The 18532-nt window shown below is 46.6% G+C and overlaps 1 protein-coding gene across 1 annotated transcript in view; it reads right to left on the bottom strand.

Annotated features, from left to right (window-relative positions):
• Positions 1-16537, bottom strand: part of LOC119463749 (myosin-VIIa-like) — a 131153-nt gene extending 114616 nt beyond the window's left edge. The window contains 1 exon segment of the mRNA XM_049655363.1: positions 16091-16537. Within this exon segment, the coding sequence (XP_049511320.1) occupies positions 16091-16112 (22 nt within the window). The 5' untranslated portion in view covers positions 16113-16537.
• Positions 16538-18532: the final 1995 nt, after the last annotated feature.

Below are 18532 nucleotides of genomic sequence, written 5' to 3'. Positions count from 1 at the left end.
ACGTACCACTTCAAATGAATCTCGAGTTTCGACCGAGAAATGTCATTGACAGCGCGCAGTTTTCAAACATTTTCAGCACTTCATTTTCTGATTACGCTAGCATGCGCCGTTACCGACGATATCGGTTGCAGCGACGATCACAGAGCAGCATTTACCAGACCTCTGTATAGCCATCGCCTCAGCACCCGATTTTGTAAAGTAATGCTTCTATACGCTTGATAAATTATCGGATAAAGATAACTTTTTCATCTGTCTGACTGACCCGCAGGCAGAGCAGTCAGTGACGATGCGTTCAGGCAGCGGCAAGTGTCGTAGAGCTAAACCTGTCAGAAACAAAAAAGGCTGCCGAAGCGAAAACCAAAGTTCGTTTATGAATAAAAGCATATCCTAACCGTTCTTGGCTTGTAATCGTCGCGCCCAGAGTGAACTGAAACCTAGAAATCAGCTGCGCGAATGGTACGACATTGCTGGTCGACAAAGCGGACGGAAAGCCTCGCACGACTGACAGTTGAAACCGCGCAGAAAAACACGTGCGCCGGGCATGCCGCCGCGCCGTCCGTCGAACCGGAAGCTGCTAGCAGACGGCGCACCCCACAATTCCTTGCCATTGCTCGTTTTCGGTCTTGTTGAATTTCTTTCTCTATGGTTCAGACTTCACGGCGCATATCAAATCAACAGGGCCATAGACTTCTCATTGTGTTGCCATTGGATTCCTTGCGATTGCTCGTTTTCGCTCTTGTTGAATTTCTTTCTCTATGGTTCAGACTTCACGGCGCATATCAAATCAACAGGGCCATAGACTTCTCATTGTGTTGCCATTGGATTCCTTGCGATTGCTCGTTTTCGCTCTTGTTGAATTTCTTTCTCTATGGTTCAGACTTCGCGGTGCATATCAAATCAACAACGCCATATACATTATAATAAGTTGCCATTGGATCCAAAAATCTTAATGCGCAGTAACATAAGTCATCTTGAAAAGGCTCCGTTCTTGTTCTGGCTATTCTGGATTGTATTACGTACGCGTTCCTAATTAACATTAAAAGCAGCTCTGACATATAATTTAATGATGAAAATCTTTAAACCTACTCCATGTCTTTTAATCTAAAATCAGTGAAACCAAGCTCTATATGTCTAGAGAGGAACAACTTTATTGTGTGCTCGGGATGCGGTCAAGGGAAGGGGATAGAGGTGGGAGGTCCTCTTCAGCAGGACTCCAAGAGTCCTTGGACCCCGGCGACGCCTTCAAATACGCTGTACTCAGCTGTACTACGCTACACTGTAGGAGTCGAATGAAACGCGAACAGCGGAGCGCGTGCCCGAAGCTCAACTGAAGGTATATAGCACGCGCCGTTGGTCCAGTCATCACCATTGACAAGGCGCGCACATCTGGCTTGACAAAACCCCCTTGGGTTCCACAAGCACTGCGCGATGAAGCTCCCCCTGCACATGCGGTATTTTAGGGGCGAAGCTCCTTAGGGTGTGGGTCTGTCCCTCCTCTGTAGTAGTAGTAGTTGTTGTCGTAGTAGGTAGCCACGTCTACTTTTATGAGAAAAAAAAAGTTGTGTCCGTAGGGCGGAATCGAACCAGGGACCCCTCGCTTCCGAGCGCGCGGCGCTAACCACTACGCCACGAAGCGTACATGGACGCACGCACCACGATGACAATAAATACCCAACATTAACGAAAGACTGCGCGTTTCTAACGCGTTTGTGCTAGCGCGTTACGGCCCGTGTAAGAAGCTGGTGTAAGACGCTGTGGCCTCTCCGCCTTACCCCCGTATTCATAAACGCTCCTCAACTTGAACTTGACTTGCCACCGCCTTGGGCAGCGCGTTCGAAACGCGTTGAAGGCGGTGGAAAGTCAAGTTCAAGTCGAGGAGCGTTTATGAATACGGGGGTTATACTCTCTCAGCAGTCATGTGATGGCGTCGGCAAACGCGGTGCACGTTCCGGCATGTGTAAACGGCTGCGTAAGACGCTGTGGCCTCCCCCCCTTACTAGAGAGTACTGAACGTTTCTAACGCGTTTGTGCTAGCGTCCCCTTAAGCGGGAGATGGTGCAATTATAATGATGGGCGCTGTTATAAAATAGGAATGATGTCACATACTGGGCGAATTACACGGAAGATTCACGGTTTACCGATGATTCCCTCCGGAGCTTCGCCCACTCATCATCATTCACCCGTGGATATGCGGTGTTTTTCTCTTTGTGCTGGGCTCTCCTTTATTTGAAAGCGAGAAAAGAAAAATCAAAGAAAACAGACGCTAAAATATCGCAGGCAGATTATATTACCGCGCACTGCGGCGAAATCGCACGTGTTGAACTGAATAGCATACTATTCTGAATTGTAATTTCCGAACAGTATAATTCCGAATAGTATAATGCTGAATGGAATAGTACAATTGCGTGCCGATAAGGCGAGAAAAGTAAGCAAGAGAGGAGAATCTGCCGCGGCAAGATGGAGGTGTAACGACAACTTCCGGCGTCGCTGAGCTTCACCAAGAGTGACGTCACGGCGTCTCCATGGTTTTTCCTTCTTCCATGGCGGGTGTGCTCGTCGATATACCGGGTGTTTCACCGAACACTTTCAAAAATTCTGAACGGTTACGTGTGGCAGATAGAACAATTCTAGTTCATGAGCCGGTCTACTCGAAGAGGCGGACATTACTTGCACAAAAAAAAATTGAAATGCATGATCCACTAATTAACAAAAAAATCAATAATAAAGTTTAAAACTGATTACCTTATGGCCCATATTGCAAATTACAAATTCTAGCCGTGGAGTTCGCAAGGCGGATCCACTTGGAACGAATTCTCGGGATGACACCAGTGTCGAGATATTAATTCCCGAACTTTGCAGAGAAATGCATTGGCGTTCCAGTTACTCTCGTGCTCCAATGCATAAAACGACGTTTTGTTAAGAAAGTAACTGGAACGCCTAGAGACGTTTAGAGTATTGTTCTTTAAGTAGGGAAGAGATTGATACGACCACATCCGTCACAGGCATAGGTACACCGTAGATAAGTTTCGAGGAAGACAAAATTATTAAGGAGACGTATACAAAAATGCCAGAATGAAAAACATGTATATGATATACCTGATTAACTCACGCAGGCCAGATGACTATTTGTCACCGCCCCATTTCAAAGGGGTTGCCAATAAATCCTCATCATCATCTCGACGTGCACGAGATTATAGACCGAATGAAAACCGTCAGAGTTTGTCTGGCTTTTCGTGTACTGCGCGTTCGGCTCAGGCCAGAGTCACGGCCGCTGTATAAAAAAAAAAAAAAAAATCACCAGCCCTTCCCCTGTAGAGAAAATGGGGGTAAGCGAAGCTTGTCGTGTATGCACCTGACCTACTACTTTTCCTTCCCTTTCCTTCTACTTTTCCTTCCCTTTCGTGCAACTTTTTCTTCCGTTGCGTTGTACGATTATCTGCTCGTCGCCGTTCTCGCTTGCGTTCGAGTTTGCTCGGCGGCGTGGTTAGCAGCATTCGCCCGCGATTTCCGCTTGCGATTCTTCGAAATTGCTTCAAAATTAAACTACTGTCCGTCCCGTTAGACAATGAATGGCTCACACCCCCTTAAGCAATGGCTCATACCCCCGTAAACGCGGCCTCCCCATTATACGACGACAGAGGAGAAGCGAAATTCTACGCGGGAATGTGGAAGAGGCTAGCTGTGGAAGACGACGACGAACGCGGGAGCAGTGGCACGAGCGCGTGCCGAGCACGAGCGCAACCCGAGGGGCGCCAACCAAGGATGTTAAACCTCCTTGGCGCCAACGAGCCAGCTGCGGAAGAAGACGACGACGCTCGAGCCGATGCTGACGATGATACCGCGTACACTGAGGCCGACACAAGTAGGGTGCCGCGATGTCCTCCTCGTCCGCCGCTCCGAAGTAAGGAGCGGTGGGCGATGAGAACATCGAGGCGCCCTATGCAGTAGCTCGGCCACAGACTCCTACGGGAGTGTGCACGTCATTTCCTTCTCTTGATCCCTCTCTTTCTCTCTCTCTTTACCTCCATGTTCCTCTATGCGCACACCGCATCCCGCCGGCGTCTGATATCATCACCGCCATCCGATACCACCAGCGCGCGACAATCGAGAGGCGCTAGCAAGACAACATTGCGGAAGCGACCGGCCACAAACGCGTAGACGCGCATGCGCAGTTTAAGTATCGCCAGCGAATATGACAGGCGAAAGGTGATAGTTGTTTGGATAAAAATTCATTCCAACAAATGACAATATACGAACACCGTGGGACATGATCACGACACAATAGCGGATCCACAATCGTAAAAAAAAAATAATAAAAAAAATTAAAAGAAAACACGCGGCAACATGCACAAGTTATTACGAAGGCGCACCCGCGAATTGGCTCATGTAAACCTTGCATGCTGCTGACCACGTACGTACGTCCAGCTCTCTTCTGCGTAACAAAAAAAAAAAAAAAAGATACCTTCGTATACGTAAAACCTGAACATATAACGTCGGCTCACAGGCGCCTCTAAAGCACACCAATGTGTTAATGGAATGGTGATTTATATTAAACGGATTCTTCGATTTACTTTATTATCTTCGACTTAGCCACTTAGTATATACGTGCCACTGGTTTCTCGGCCAATCCTCCAGAATGGCCGTGTCACCCATGTGATTCCTCCATAAAACACAAGACCGCGACAATATAATGTCGGCTCACAGATATCCCTATAAAGCACACCGATATGTCAATGGAATGGTTCGTTAAACTTCACGATATACTTAGTTTATTTCACTTTCATTGACTTAGCCATATTTAGTATGCGGGGTTGTGCCCGTTCTTGGCCGATCCTTCACAACGGGTCCCACTGTGACGCAAGAGGTACAAAATATCACTAAACGTTACTTGATGCACGTGTCATACTTTTTCGTACGCACACACGTCATAACTAAATTGTACGCCTTGCCGTTGGTTGTAGAGCATATTTAATCAACCGCTTTACTTGAGCAGCACGGATTCGCATAGATTTACATAGATTCCAACACGTCCGAAGGATCTGCATATTTTTCTCTGCATCTTTTTTGTTTGGGTGCTTATTTATTAAAGGGACACTTAGAAGAAGCACTCAGTTTATGCAGATCACGCATTCTTTCAAGATTGGATTTCAGTTCATTTCGCGGTAACTGGTTGATCACTACAAGCGAAAATGAGGGCTAAGCTTCCATTGTCTTGAATTTCTCGACAGCACCTCAGCGCTATAGGACGTCGTTGCGACGTACGTGGTAGATTTTAATTCGTTTTCTCGCGCTTCGGCCGTAACGACGCAGTAGACGTCGTCGAAACTTGCCAAGTTCAGTTTTTGACCCCTTTAAGAAAATATGCTCGCTCTTTGCCGATATACATTTAACTATACAACGGCACAAGCGAAATCATAACCCATGACCTCACGGCGAGCCGATGCGGGAACTTCAAGGCGGCATCGCCAGGTGTCACCACCCGTATTCTGTTTTTATTGCGATAGCAATTATATGGACACTCCAAGCGCATTCCTGCCGTCGCCGTCGTCGCTCGCCGTGAGGTTTCGTATAAAGTCCAACGGCGATAAACTCGTCGCCGCGCGCCGTATGCTGCATGTTCGAGTGAAAGAGCGCGAGGGACGCGCGCTTTCACGGAGAGCGAACGTACGGCGCAGAGCAAACACGACGTCTCTGCTCGTGCGAAAGGCCGTGGGGGGATGGGAGGGAGGAGGGGCGACGTTTAGCTGCGGCACTAAATGCGTATCTTGCGACCGGGCGCAAGGGGAACTGGCAACTCAATCTCCCACGCGAAAGGAGGAAAGCGGGAAGGAGCGCGGGAGGGAGGGCACGCGGCTTCTACTCTGCCAGGAACTGCGTACTTAGCGCGGCTGAGGGCTGTCGCGCGCACCGTATCTCGAAAGCGATCTCCACACGGCTCGGACCTTTGTATGCGCTGTGCTTTCGCCGCTCAGTTCCGTTGAAGCGATAGACCACACGAACCTACGGTCACTGCTTCCCACCGCGCTTGCTCACGCCAGCGTTTTCTCAGTGGTTGTCTGCGGTCATCGAGTGTGATCTATTCATGTTTGCTTGAGCGCGCCGACGCCATGCTTGTTAATTGAGTTAGTAAGCGAATGTGTCCGAGTTTATGCAGCCCATAAAACTACTATCCTTACTCCGTATACTCTACTAGTAAATTTGCTATCGCAATTGATGCTTCGCCTTTCGGGCGAAACTGCGACATTTTCCCCTTCTCTTCTGGTTTACTAGCTGCGCCGTCTCACGTTAAGAGTGACTTTTTTTGGCAGTTTAGAAGGGTGATTTACTAATACAGCCTAACTTGTTGTTACCTTAAGTGTCTCTTTACTTCAACGATAAATACTCCATTTTTTTCTACTCCGCGGGTTCGAACCGGGCCGTTTCAGCCGAGGAAGGCAGTCGAACCCCTGACCTTGTGCTCAGCAGCAGAACGACATAGCCATATAAGCCACCAGCGACGGGTAGTGCGTACGTGCTACATGCGTGTTTGTGCGTACACACCGCGATCAGAAGCGCGTGGACCAGGTGTTCTGATTTTAAAAAAAGAAACGAGTTTCTTGGCAACTCAGCCACGCCACCTGAAAATGTCAAATTCGCTGTAATGTTTCCAATGCCAAGTCTGAACTGCAGTCTCCGGTTTCAGGTCATACCTGCCAAGGCATCGAAGAAATCCCTTTTTTTTTTTTCTTTTTCCGCTAAAGCCCTGAGTTGCTCTTCCCTGAAGGATATCGTCAAATTCCGCCATGTTGTCGACTTCGCCATCTCGTCGGCTCTGATTGGATCAGAATGCCGCCATTACGGGACTCGTCAGTATGCCGGAATTTGACACTCTCCAGGATAACTTTAAAAGGGGTGACAGCTTGGTCTAGTTGATAATATTCCACAGCCTAATATCTAAAAAAAAACAAAAAAAAAACAGCGCTTGCCCATGTTTCCCGTCGTCCCGTCTGCTTTTGCGCTTTTTACCCTCATTAGTACAGGATAGCATTCCTGGTTCGCATACCTTTGGTCCCGGGTGTGCGTGCCTTTGTATGCGCGCTTTCCCGTAAAAGATATTGTGCGTGCATGCAAAAAAAAATGTTGCTTGCTCATTCCATACAAAACAACAACAACACAAAAACAGAAAGTACAACGAAGCGAACATGTCGTTGTAATGGGAAGCTGAAGTGGACAATCAAGCAAGCGCTTTGTGTATACCCTCCTTCGAGGCATCGTCAAAACCATTACTGTCCAAAGACAGTTGCTACGTTGCACATAGCTGCAAGAGGAATCCATTATCTGTGACCAGCGGACTGTGAAGGGGCGCGGTGCGTTGCCGCTTCAGAGAAAGAAAAATAAAAGGGGGGATCTTCAAAGGCAGCAGCCCCGGCACACACTCCTTATCGGATCGCAGATAGAATTTCAAGTGGCCCGCAAACGATGTCTCTCCTTTTGTCAACGGTCTCTCGCGGAGACAGAAAGAAAAAATAACGAGAGCGCAGTCACCAAAGACAGCGAAACAGAAAAGTGAGCAAAGCGGTACAGGTGATAAGGTTGCCCGCAGTAGTTGCATTCAAAGCACGCCGGTGGTTTGGAAGACATGCAGCGTCGCGTTGCGGCCGCCAGAAAATTTTCAGCTGCCGGTGCAGACGACGCCAGCTGGGAAATATCGCGCGTCGTCTGCTACACTGTGTACGCGTTTCTTAAAAAAAAAAAAAATTTTGGATGCGGCCTTCGGACCGATAGACACGGCCACCTCGAGGTTCCTTTACGAGGCTGGATCGAGTCCAGGTGGCAAAGCAAGAAAACGACCCTGGTGATAAGGAAGTTCGCTTTCCGTTTTCGTTTTCTTTTTTCCGCGCCTCACTCGAAGACGCTATCCATACAGTGCGCATTCCACGCCGCAAACACGTGAACCCTTGACCGATGCTGCCGCGATCTCAGGTGACAGAGTATGGAGAGAAAACGCGCGAACAACAGGCGGAGTTTGAAATCAGCCGAGTCAGCCTTTCTTCTATTTCTGCTAGATTTCGAAGAGCGCCTGCGCGAAGAATGTGCTGACTCGTGGCATCCGAAATCGAAGCCGATTAACTCTTATATACGCGAAAACACGGTAGCTGCATTTAATACTGGACAAATGCAGGACAACGTACGTGTCTTGTTCTCCGCCAGTTCGAGCGCATGCACCGCATTTTGTTGTGTTCGTTCTCCAAATGAAGCCAGACATGACCTCCGAAATCGCGCACCGCCAGATCTCGGAGGCCATTGCTAGCATCACGTAAGAGAATTAACTAATAAGAACAATAGGCATCGAAACTTTGCGGCGATGAGCGTGTTCCGTGAAAAAAAAAATCGAATTTCAATGAAGCTTTAGCTCGAAATGAGTAAAACATTACAACAGTAAGTTGGCCGCGTACATCGTTCTTGGAGTGTATTCTTATTGTATTTTTCAGTGTGTGTGTTCTTCTGTATTACTTACTGATACTGATCATTTAATTCCATATGTTACCATATTAATTTATGATTTGCCTGATTCCGTTTCTATGGGCATATCTTATCGTCCCTCCGCTTTGTAAGGTTACCTGTGTACTTTGAGGGTAAAATAAATAAGTAAATAAATAAATAAATAAATAAATAAATAAATAAATAAATAAATAAATAAATAAATAAATAAATAAATAAATAAATACACATTGCAGCTCCATTCTACGCTGCGCTCAAGAAATTTTCTGGGTTTTTTTTTTCACATTCCGCGTCCCATGAACTTTCGACGCCAACTGTGTGCAACGCTACAGCGCTGAAGTCCTTTGCATTGGGAAAGCCAGTGCTTTACCACGCAGTCGAATAACTGGTTTAATTGCCAAACTCGTACATCGCACAACTACATGTCTTCGTGAGCAAGGTGGTACGCAGGTGGCAGACGATCGAGCTTGCCTATCGCATTCTGAACACGGACGCGCAATGGCGACCCTGCAGCCGCGTGCTGCCATTTTCAGCTGCTCAAGCAGACGATATCGACGCCAGGTGAAACAGAACCGCGCGTCGTCTGCCAGACTGTGTGCGTGCGTGCGTGTGCGTCCACAAAAGCGTACAGACGTGGAATCTGGAACGAATGACGCGAACTTCCGGGATCACGTACTTCTGGTGCTGACCGGACTCCTGGGGCTGCTGCTCTGAACATCGTCATGTGTATTCCGCAATATTGTCGAATTCTGCAATGGCGGCGGCATTTTGAGCGAATCAGGAACGCCGTGTTATAGAAGCCTCGTGGGCCAATCGGAGCTGACAAGATGGCGAATTCGACAAGAAGCCGGAATTTGAGAAAGTGCACAATAGTACCCCTATTAAAAAAAACTATTCTGATATGACTAATGGTGTTTGCAACCAAACGTAGACGCATTACGTACGTAAGGAAACAACGTTGTCTTCACTGGATGGCTGCTTATGGATTGTCTCGGATTTCAATATGTGTGGCACGAGGCACCAGAAGGCAGGTCTTCTAACGTCTTCCTAACGTTTGCATTCCCCTACTGTTAAACTAAAAGTAACGAAGTAATGCGCACTGTAACGTCCCGCAAAGGTGTATGCGTTTAACGTAAGTAAGGCGACCAACGCTATTCTAAAACTGCCTCATATTTTCGACTCGATCGTCACTCGTTTTTGCTTTATATATAAAGGTAAACCTTCTAAACCCTAGACGAAATACTAAAAACCGTCACAGTACCCTAAATAATTTTCTCTATTACTTGCTTCTGCGAACCCACTGGTTTCGGTATCCGGGAAACGGACGCGTCAATTGAGATGTCGGCTCACTCAGTCATGGCTGCGGCTGCCATGAGTGAGCGCATCCACAGCAAACGCGCGAAGCACGCTTATTTTCTTATGAGCAACGTTGTCACGCCTAGCCTCGTTGTTAGCCGACGACGTCAGTAAATTTTGCTCCATACGTCATCACATGGGCGACAATGTCGACGACGTCATATAGACATAGCTGTCAGGTGTGGCCCTCTTACGAGCGAGATGCATGGTATAGTTTATTTTTTTAATGTCCAGTGCAGGACGGAGACGATCTCTCCCAGCGATCTATACACTGTCTTGCGCCAGCTGGCCTCAGCTTATGCCTGCAAGGTTCCTCATTTCATTACATCACCTTGTTCTCTGCCGTCCTCGAATGCGCTTCCCTTCTGTTAGCACTAATTCTATAACGGATATATAGTCAACTGGTTATCTGCTCCATGCATTACAGGGCCTGGTCAGTCCCATTTCTTCCTCTTCATGTCAACTAGAATATTGTTTATCCCATTTTGCTCTCTGATCCTCACCGCTCTCTTCCTGTCTCTTGACGTTAGGCCTAACATGTTACGTTCCAGCATCGCTCGTTACTTCTTCTCAAGCTTCCTTGTTAACCGCCAAGTTTCTGCCCCGTACGTTAGTACCGGTAGAATGCAATGATTGTACACTTTTCTTTTCGGGGATAGCCGTATAAACTCTAAAGCTTCTTAAGGGTGCGTTTTAAATTAAATGTTGGAGTGTTACGTGCCAAAACCACGATCTGATTATGAGGCACGCCGTAGTGGGGGACTCCGCATTAATTTTTGCCACCTAGGGATCTATAACGAGCGCCCTAATGCGCACGAGCATTCTCGCATTTCGCCCCCTTCGGAATGCGGCCGCCGCCGCCGCCTAAATCGAACCCGCGTCCTCGAGTTGAGCAGCGTAACGCCAGAGCCAAGGGGCTATCCGCGACAGGTATATAATATGTGAGTACTCCTTTATAGCGGTGGAGAAACCGAACAACAACTCTAACTCATCCTATCTTAGTAAAATATTCTTTAGAGACTCTAGCTTCGTTTATTCGGTGGGAAAACGTTAACAGACAGAACAGTAAATTGAATGTCAAGATTTCCTTTATTTTTTTTGCATTTTTTTTAATTTTTTTGTCGCGACTTTCGTGCGAAAACTGGGGTACCGGTATACGTCACTTTGACGTCACAGACAGCGATAACACTGTCGCGTAATTCCGCGAATTTGGGTTACCTTCGCACGAAAAATAGGAGTTATAGAAAAGCACTGTATTTGGGTCTTTAATGTATTTATAAATACAACGTACTTCCTGTTCTCCGATAAACAGTATAGACGCTGAAACTCTAAGGTGGCAATGCCACCCTCCTCAAGTTCTTGTGTGTTGTTGGTTTCTTTTTCTTTTTCTCTCTTTTTTTTTTTTGCTTGCTTGCTGGGTCTCCACACACGATATTTCGGCATCTTATATAAGTGCAATGCGTCGTTTTTCTCGTGTACCCATTTGTTACAGAGTCCGAGCTTACTGTAACGACCGACATATTCGCACCCACAAAAATGCACCTCGAAACAGATCAGACTAAACTTGGCAAGCTCCAAGAATATTTACTGAGCTACAAAAAAGGCCCAAATAAGAGAAAATACTTTGAAATCTGTGACGTCACTTACCGGCACTTGGGTATCGGCGCGAAATTTAAAAAAATAAAAAATTTTAACGTTGACCCCCATTTTTCTTCTACTGTCAGCCAATTACCGCGAAATTAGCGAAAGTGGAGTTTTTCCAGAATACTTTACCAGCCTAAACTGATCTAGCGTTTCTGTTACGCTCCCTCTGATCTATAAATTTAGCATACATTAACTACTCTCCCACCAGACACTGCTGCTCAGAGATTCATTTTGATGTCTATAAGCCACCGTGTCGGGTGGGAAATCATTAATGTCATCCGGATTGGTATCCAATTTTGATTGGGTGTTTAGTGTCTCCTTTCTAGTTTTTAGTACCACGCATGAACGGTGTTTGTTTTCTATGACGTTAATTTTTTTTTTCTGTGTCTATACTGCTCGCTACATCCTCTCAAATTATTTACGACCAACTGGTGCTCACAATACTAGTGTCTGTACCTACACCATTTTATTCATTGTAATAAATACAAAAAAGCAAGTAAAAGACACGGTAGCTCCCGGCCAGCAGCGGCAGCATTTTCACGAAAGCGAAATGCAAAAAAAAAAAAACTCCCGTGTACCTAGATTTAGGGGCACACTAAAGGACTTCAGGTGGTAAAAGTTAACCCGGAAGCCTTCGTGCAAAATTCAAACATTACATGCTCCTCTGACACGTACACAGGAGGTGTTCGCTCGTGTCCTATATAACTTTGTCTATAAACGCATATATGCACCGCTTCATTTAGCTAATTTCGAGTGATCTAGCGTCATAACAGTGCACTTGGTGGTCACTTCGCTTTTGTGCTCCACTTACGCTGCAAAAAATCTGCTTTTTTTCTTTCGTAAATACCGCACACACATATGATAAGTAGCCTCCGCGACCAGAATAGCAACGGCCGGTCGACAGCTGCACTAATGGACGTCCGCGCCGAATCAGCAGACCGAAATACATATACGCCACACGCGGGTGCTTTTTAATCAAGAAGCAGCTTGCCACGGGGATGACCCACACCACGTGATCCAGCGTGCATGCGTTATCGAGGTGGGGGTTTCGGTCGACGGTGGACGAGCAATTTCGGGAAGCGCGCCGGTCGTTCATTCAGCAAAAAAAAATCGATGCGGCGTCGACGACCGACAGACGCAGCTGCAGCGAGCGGTCCGAGCTTCTCCTACACGATCTTTCAGCAGCAGACGAAAACTTAATCCGTCTCGCTTAGAAATATCGTATCGCGGAAAATACCTGTATTGCCCTGTCTGCTTGAAACGGACTTTTCTCAGTTCGTCTGCTCATTAAACCGCTGCCCCCTTTATTTTTTCCAGAAGTGTCCCCTAACCTTCTATTTCCTCGTAACGACAGAAAGTGTACGTCACGGTCAGCCGGCTTTTCATTTTTATTTGTGCACGTACTTGTTAAAATACAGCTTTCGTTCTGCTATTCCTCCTGTCTCTTTTTCTAGATGTCGCGCTAAATAAAGTCGGCCCTTTAAAAAAAAAAAAAAGAAAAAGGAACACGCTCTTGTGACGTCGAGAATCACGTGCTAGCTTGGCAATGACGTCAATGTCGTCGTCTGCTACAGATCGTCTGCTCGAAACACTCCCTCCCGGACGTTATCGGGGTCACGGTGAGAGATGCAGTATATGCGAGAACATCGCCACTCGGCGAGGCGTCGGATGCTCGTTTATGTATTTAGTCGATGTTGCCCGCACGCGCATTAGTTACGAATGAAAATTTCGATTTTTTCCAGTTTTAACGAAATGCGCTTGTTCCTTTTCATCAGAACACGAGCGAGTTTCAAACGCGCGCAATCTGAATATAAGATAGCCAATAAAATGTGAATAATAATAATAATAATAATAATAATAATAATAATAATAATAATAATAATAATAATAATAATAATAATAATAATAATAATAATAAAGTACACGAGCCAAAACTGAGCTGCGCAACATGAAACAAACGCAGAAGCTGTGTTTCGGTTACCGAGTGTCGAAATACTGAACACCGAATTCCGAAACGTATTTGAGCATAAAATATTTTCAAAAGATGATGTGTTACCAGGAAGATAATTCAAAACACAAGGCCAAGTGCTACCATAAGTTAGCACAGGATCAGCCGGTTTTGGAAGTATAAGCATTTGACATTTAGCATATAGTGTCGCAATAAATTTGAAAGTATCCCACGAACAACTCTCTTTAAATGAGTACTAATAGATAACCGAAAAGTACTAAATCAGAGTAGAGTACCAAGCCTTCAAAGTCAGGCAGGACGTATCCTAAGAGTGGAAGCTCAAACACGGCTGAGAGTTACGAGGAGTCTTCGAAACTCCAATTATTCTGCTCTATAGAAGCAAAGCTTTAGTGATTTTGAATATATCTATGCGACAAAATTTAGAAAACTTAAAACAGAGTTTACAGCACTCCGAAACAGAAACTGACGGCGCAATTCTGTAGACGATTTTGATTTTAATCGAGTTTTATGTTTAACATTTCAATTCGTTCTCGAATGTTCAAAGTGGAGAAAATCGCCAAGCTAATTCGCAGTTGACATAAAATTCTTGATTCATTTGCGCAAGTTATCCAAAGGTATTACTCATGAATGAGTGTGTATATATATTTATAAGCCAATATAGGTTATTCGGTTTCAACGCTTTACATATAAAGAATTTATAATAGCACCCCTTATAAGAGATACTGCTTATACAATTCCGCGCCATTTTTCTGAGTCCTCAATTTGCCGGACCACTCTCGAAGATGATAGCGTATGTATGTATGTATGTATGTATGTATGTATGTATGTATGTATGTATGTATGTATGTATGTATGTATGTATGTATGTATGTATGTATGTATGTATGTATGTATGTATGTATGTATGTATGTATGTATGTATGTATGTATGTATGACGACCACTTCCGGTGGAAGCTGCAAGCATGTTCCTTCCGTTCATTCTGTTTGTTGTTTTTTTTTCAAACTAAGTACGATGAGCTTGTACACACACACAAACTCACACACATCATGCTACAGCTTTCACTGAATTAAGTTGGCACTGCGCCAACATTTCTCGCCGCATACGGCTAGCGGGACCTGTGGGGATCAACCCCGAGTTGACAAGCCCGCGACGTACACTCTCAAAACAAGAACAAAAACTAAAGTCGAAAGAAAAACGCCTTTTTTAGGCGCAAGCTCCGGGAGATGATCCCCGGAAACCGGGGCGGAGGCAAGGGAACGCCCTAAAATAGGCAACGCGACGGCGTCGAGCCGGGGAGAAAAACGCACGTACAAAATATATGCGCGCAAGTCAGCGTACGCAACTTCGCTGGCCACGGTTGATCGCGTTTACCACCCAAGCTCGTTGGACCTAGGACGACAAAACACGGAACTAGACCGCAAAACAAGGCGAAGAAACTTCAGCGAGCCCTTGGGTACGGGTGACCCATCTGACAGTTAAAGGGCCCGCAAGCGCAACACATCATGTGCTGTTCAATTTCGTTCTTAATATATTTATATGTAAATGTTCTTACGACAGGAGTTCCACAAATGCAGCAAGACGGTCACAGGCTGCTATTAGTTCTAACATTGCTCACATGAAACCCTAATAAACATCCAAAAACCCGTTCCTTAGAACACCCGATTCGTTTGTACCGGTGATCCACCGCAAGTCCTTGCAGGAAAGCGGCACCGCAGGGTGTAGCTACTCATTTTGCTAGGCATCCTCAGCCGCGCTCGCATATAGTTTAATGCTTAGCCGCAACGCGCCTTTCGCAACAAACTTTCGTGTGAGAGCAGGGGAGGTTAGATTTGTGCGCGGAACCTTCCGTGCACTCTAGCATAACGGCGAATTTGGACGAAAGAAGCGAAAAAAGACAGGGAGTAAGCTCCACAGGCCGCGTTCGGCTGTTCCCAAGAGCCCAGTCACCCCTGCCGATCGCTCTACAAGGATGCTGCACCGCAGAGCCGGCTATCAATCGTTCAGTTTGTTCGTGAACCGAAAAGACGTGCGGGCCGGCCCAGCAATCGAGCTTCGCCACACAGCACCCAAGAGCGCTCGCTCGCTTGCTTCCATTCATCCCAAAACGCCGCAGAGCTTCGGAGCGCGCGCGCGCGCTCCTCGCACACACAAAAAGTGGGGCATGATTCAGACATGCGCTGACTCTCTGCTGGTCGCGCCGGTTGCATCCGTGCGCGTAGAAGCCAGCAGCGACGCTGACCGCTGCGCCGGTTTCGCCGGTGAACGGTAAACTCTCTTCCGAGATCGGCGTGGGTTCCTTTGACTCGCACTCCAGGGAGAAAAACCCAACTTTCGATGTTATCCGGGCCACGCCTCGATTTAAAAAGCTAGCTCTATATCCCAGTTCGGAGCGGTTCTCTTCTTTTCTTTCCTTTATATGCCTCCGTTCTTCGTTCCATCGTGCAACGCCCAGGTTGCTCTCGCCACCCGTAACGCGCTTCTGTACCGCACAGCGTGGGGGGAAGAAAAAGAAAGAAAAGCTCTCCCAGGGATAGAATGAGCGAACGAAAGAGCATGGCCGGGCGGCAAGCAAGCGAGCGCTGCGCGCGATAGGGAAGCCGAGAAAATGATTCCCTCCCCGGGTTTCTTTCAGACGTACCGTGGTCGACGTCTTCGTCCATGGTTTCGATAATCCGGCCGTGGAACGCGGCGGGGTTAATCCGCAAACCCGGAGTGAGTGAGCGCTTTTTTTTATCCACTGGACACCACCATCCTGGCGTTAGCCGGTCTTCGACGATGCCGCCGCGGTGCCGTTGCTACGTTCATTTCGACGGGCGGGCAAGCAAGCCTGCGCGAACCGACGTACGACGGGGAGGAGCTGCCGGATATAAAGACGCGAGAGGAGGGGGGAGAGGCGACGACCACCAACCACGGCGGAAACGCCGAGAGCTCGTTTCGCGGCCGTAGATGGTGCTTCCACCTGGTGGACGCGAGATGAAACGGCCACTCCCACTGCTTGCGTCACGCCGGAAACGGAAGCAGGCACCCCCGAGACGAGACAGTAAACCGCGCGAGTGGTCAAATCGGCGCAGCCTTCAGAAGTTGTTGAGCTAAACGGGAGTGTCGGCGATACGTTGAACACAAAAGTGAATGCTGCACATCAGTTTCACGTTCGTGAACAAACGGGCATAACGCATAGGCGCAGGTAAAAAAAAAGAAAAGAGAAGAAGCAAATACGTTGACACCAGGGCAACCTCGAACAAAACTTGCCAAATAACTTTTGAGAACTGGCCAATATTTGCCTGCACAGAAAATCTACGCCAGTAGATCTTGTGAAACTGTTTTTAGATGTACCGATTTCACGACTGCGCCGCCGAATCGTAAAGCCACGCTCGACTCGGAGATGGTAAAAATAAGGGAAAGCAAGGAGGTTAACCAGACGAACGTAAGGTTTGTTACCCTGCACAGGGGGAAGGAGATGAAGTATTGAAAGAAGGCAAAACGGGATAGTCCTCATGAGCACAGTAGCAGACATAAGGTGTCTTTACCTGTTTTCTGAGGCCAGAGATTTAAAGAAATTAAAGCCCACATAGGTTTAGCTCTGCTACATATTGAACCCAGTTATATCCAACATCATTTTCTTCAGACAAGACTCAACCGACTGGACGGTAGATTCCTTTCAGAGGCAGAAATGCAGGGTTTCACTGCCTCGCGATAAGTCCTTTGAATACAGGAATTAAGCATATTCATTTGCAAGTGCCACGTATGAAATAAATTAGGTCAATTAAAGCAGTGACAGTCTTCAACCAGCACAATTATGGACACAGTCAAGCTGTCAAAGCATGAACTGTGCTGCAGCTGAAACCTTGGATTGGTGCTGATATTCATTTGCAAGTGCCACGAATGAAAGAAATTAGGTCAAAGCAGTGACAGTCTTCAACCAGCACAATTATGGACACAGTTAAGCTGTCAAAGCATGAAATGTGCTGCAGCTGAAACCTTGGATTGGCACTGATAACATGACTCGGGCCCTTGGTTCGGCGTCTGTCCTTGCTTTCCATCATCAGCACTTTTACAGCGAAGCTGTTAATGGCTAGGTTCCAGGAGATTGCGTCCGGCAACGGAAGTAGATAGACCGGAAGTAGATCAATTTCGGCTCCATATGCGTGGCGATTTGGCTCCATGTGCGTGGCGGTTTCCCGCCAGCTGTGCCTTAGCACAGGTGTCAAAACGAATGATGGATAGTCCATTGTTATACCCGATCGCCAACGCCGATGGCTCGTGATTTCATAAGCGTCGCGATACTCGGCAGCGGCACATCCCACCAATCGTTGTGCCCCTTTGGACTCGCTATGGGAGGGACGCACGTTTAACCACATCTTCCAGGATCCTGACGTCAGGCCTGACGGCGCCGTGCAGTGTGCCGTGGTTATGAACGATGTGGCTCATACGCTAGTCTATGACCATGGGGCGGACTTGGCGCAGCAAACGCACTACTTGACCTTCGCATCGGACGAAAACAAAACTCCGGCGTCACTGCCCTTTGATGAACATGCCGAAGACGCTCAATATAGTCAATAATGATAATATATAAATTCACTATAGCAGACCTACCACTAGTCGCAGCTTCGCTGGCTTCAATCACAGAAGTAGTGGAAGCGCTCTGGATTTTTTGGTACCGATAGAAAAATCAAACATATTGTGACAAGTAGTGTTGCACAGTGTAGAAGCTTTAAGGGTATGTTGCTGAGTATATTCAGCCACAATCTCTTCTCCATTTCTTTTAAACATATACTATACAGTCGAACCTAGATATATCAAACCCACCTATAACAAATTATTGTGTATAACAAACAGCAGTAAAATCATTTGAAAATTTTTGTACAAAATTTTTATTTCATATATCAAAATACCTATGTATCGAACTTTCTGGTGATCCCCTTCAGGTTCGATATATCCGGTTTCGACTGTATACCTTAACGAGGAGTCCAGAACAGACAAAAAGCAATGAAATTTGTATGAAAGCAATCGTAAAACTATTCTTAGTGCCATGTAAATACAGAGATAACTCTGCTTATCTTTCAAGTGTAAAGCAATCATT

The sequence above is a fragment of the Dermacentor silvarum genome, chromosome 9 (assembly GCF_013339745.2).
Source record: "Dermacentor silvarum isolate Dsil-2018 chromosome 9, BIME_Dsil_1.4, whole genome shotgun sequence".
Lineage (NCBI taxonomy): Eukaryota > Metazoa > Arthropoda > Arachnida > Ixodida > Ixodidae > Dermacentor > Dermacentor silvarum.
This window is presented reverse-complemented; position numbering and strand designations above follow the sequence as displayed.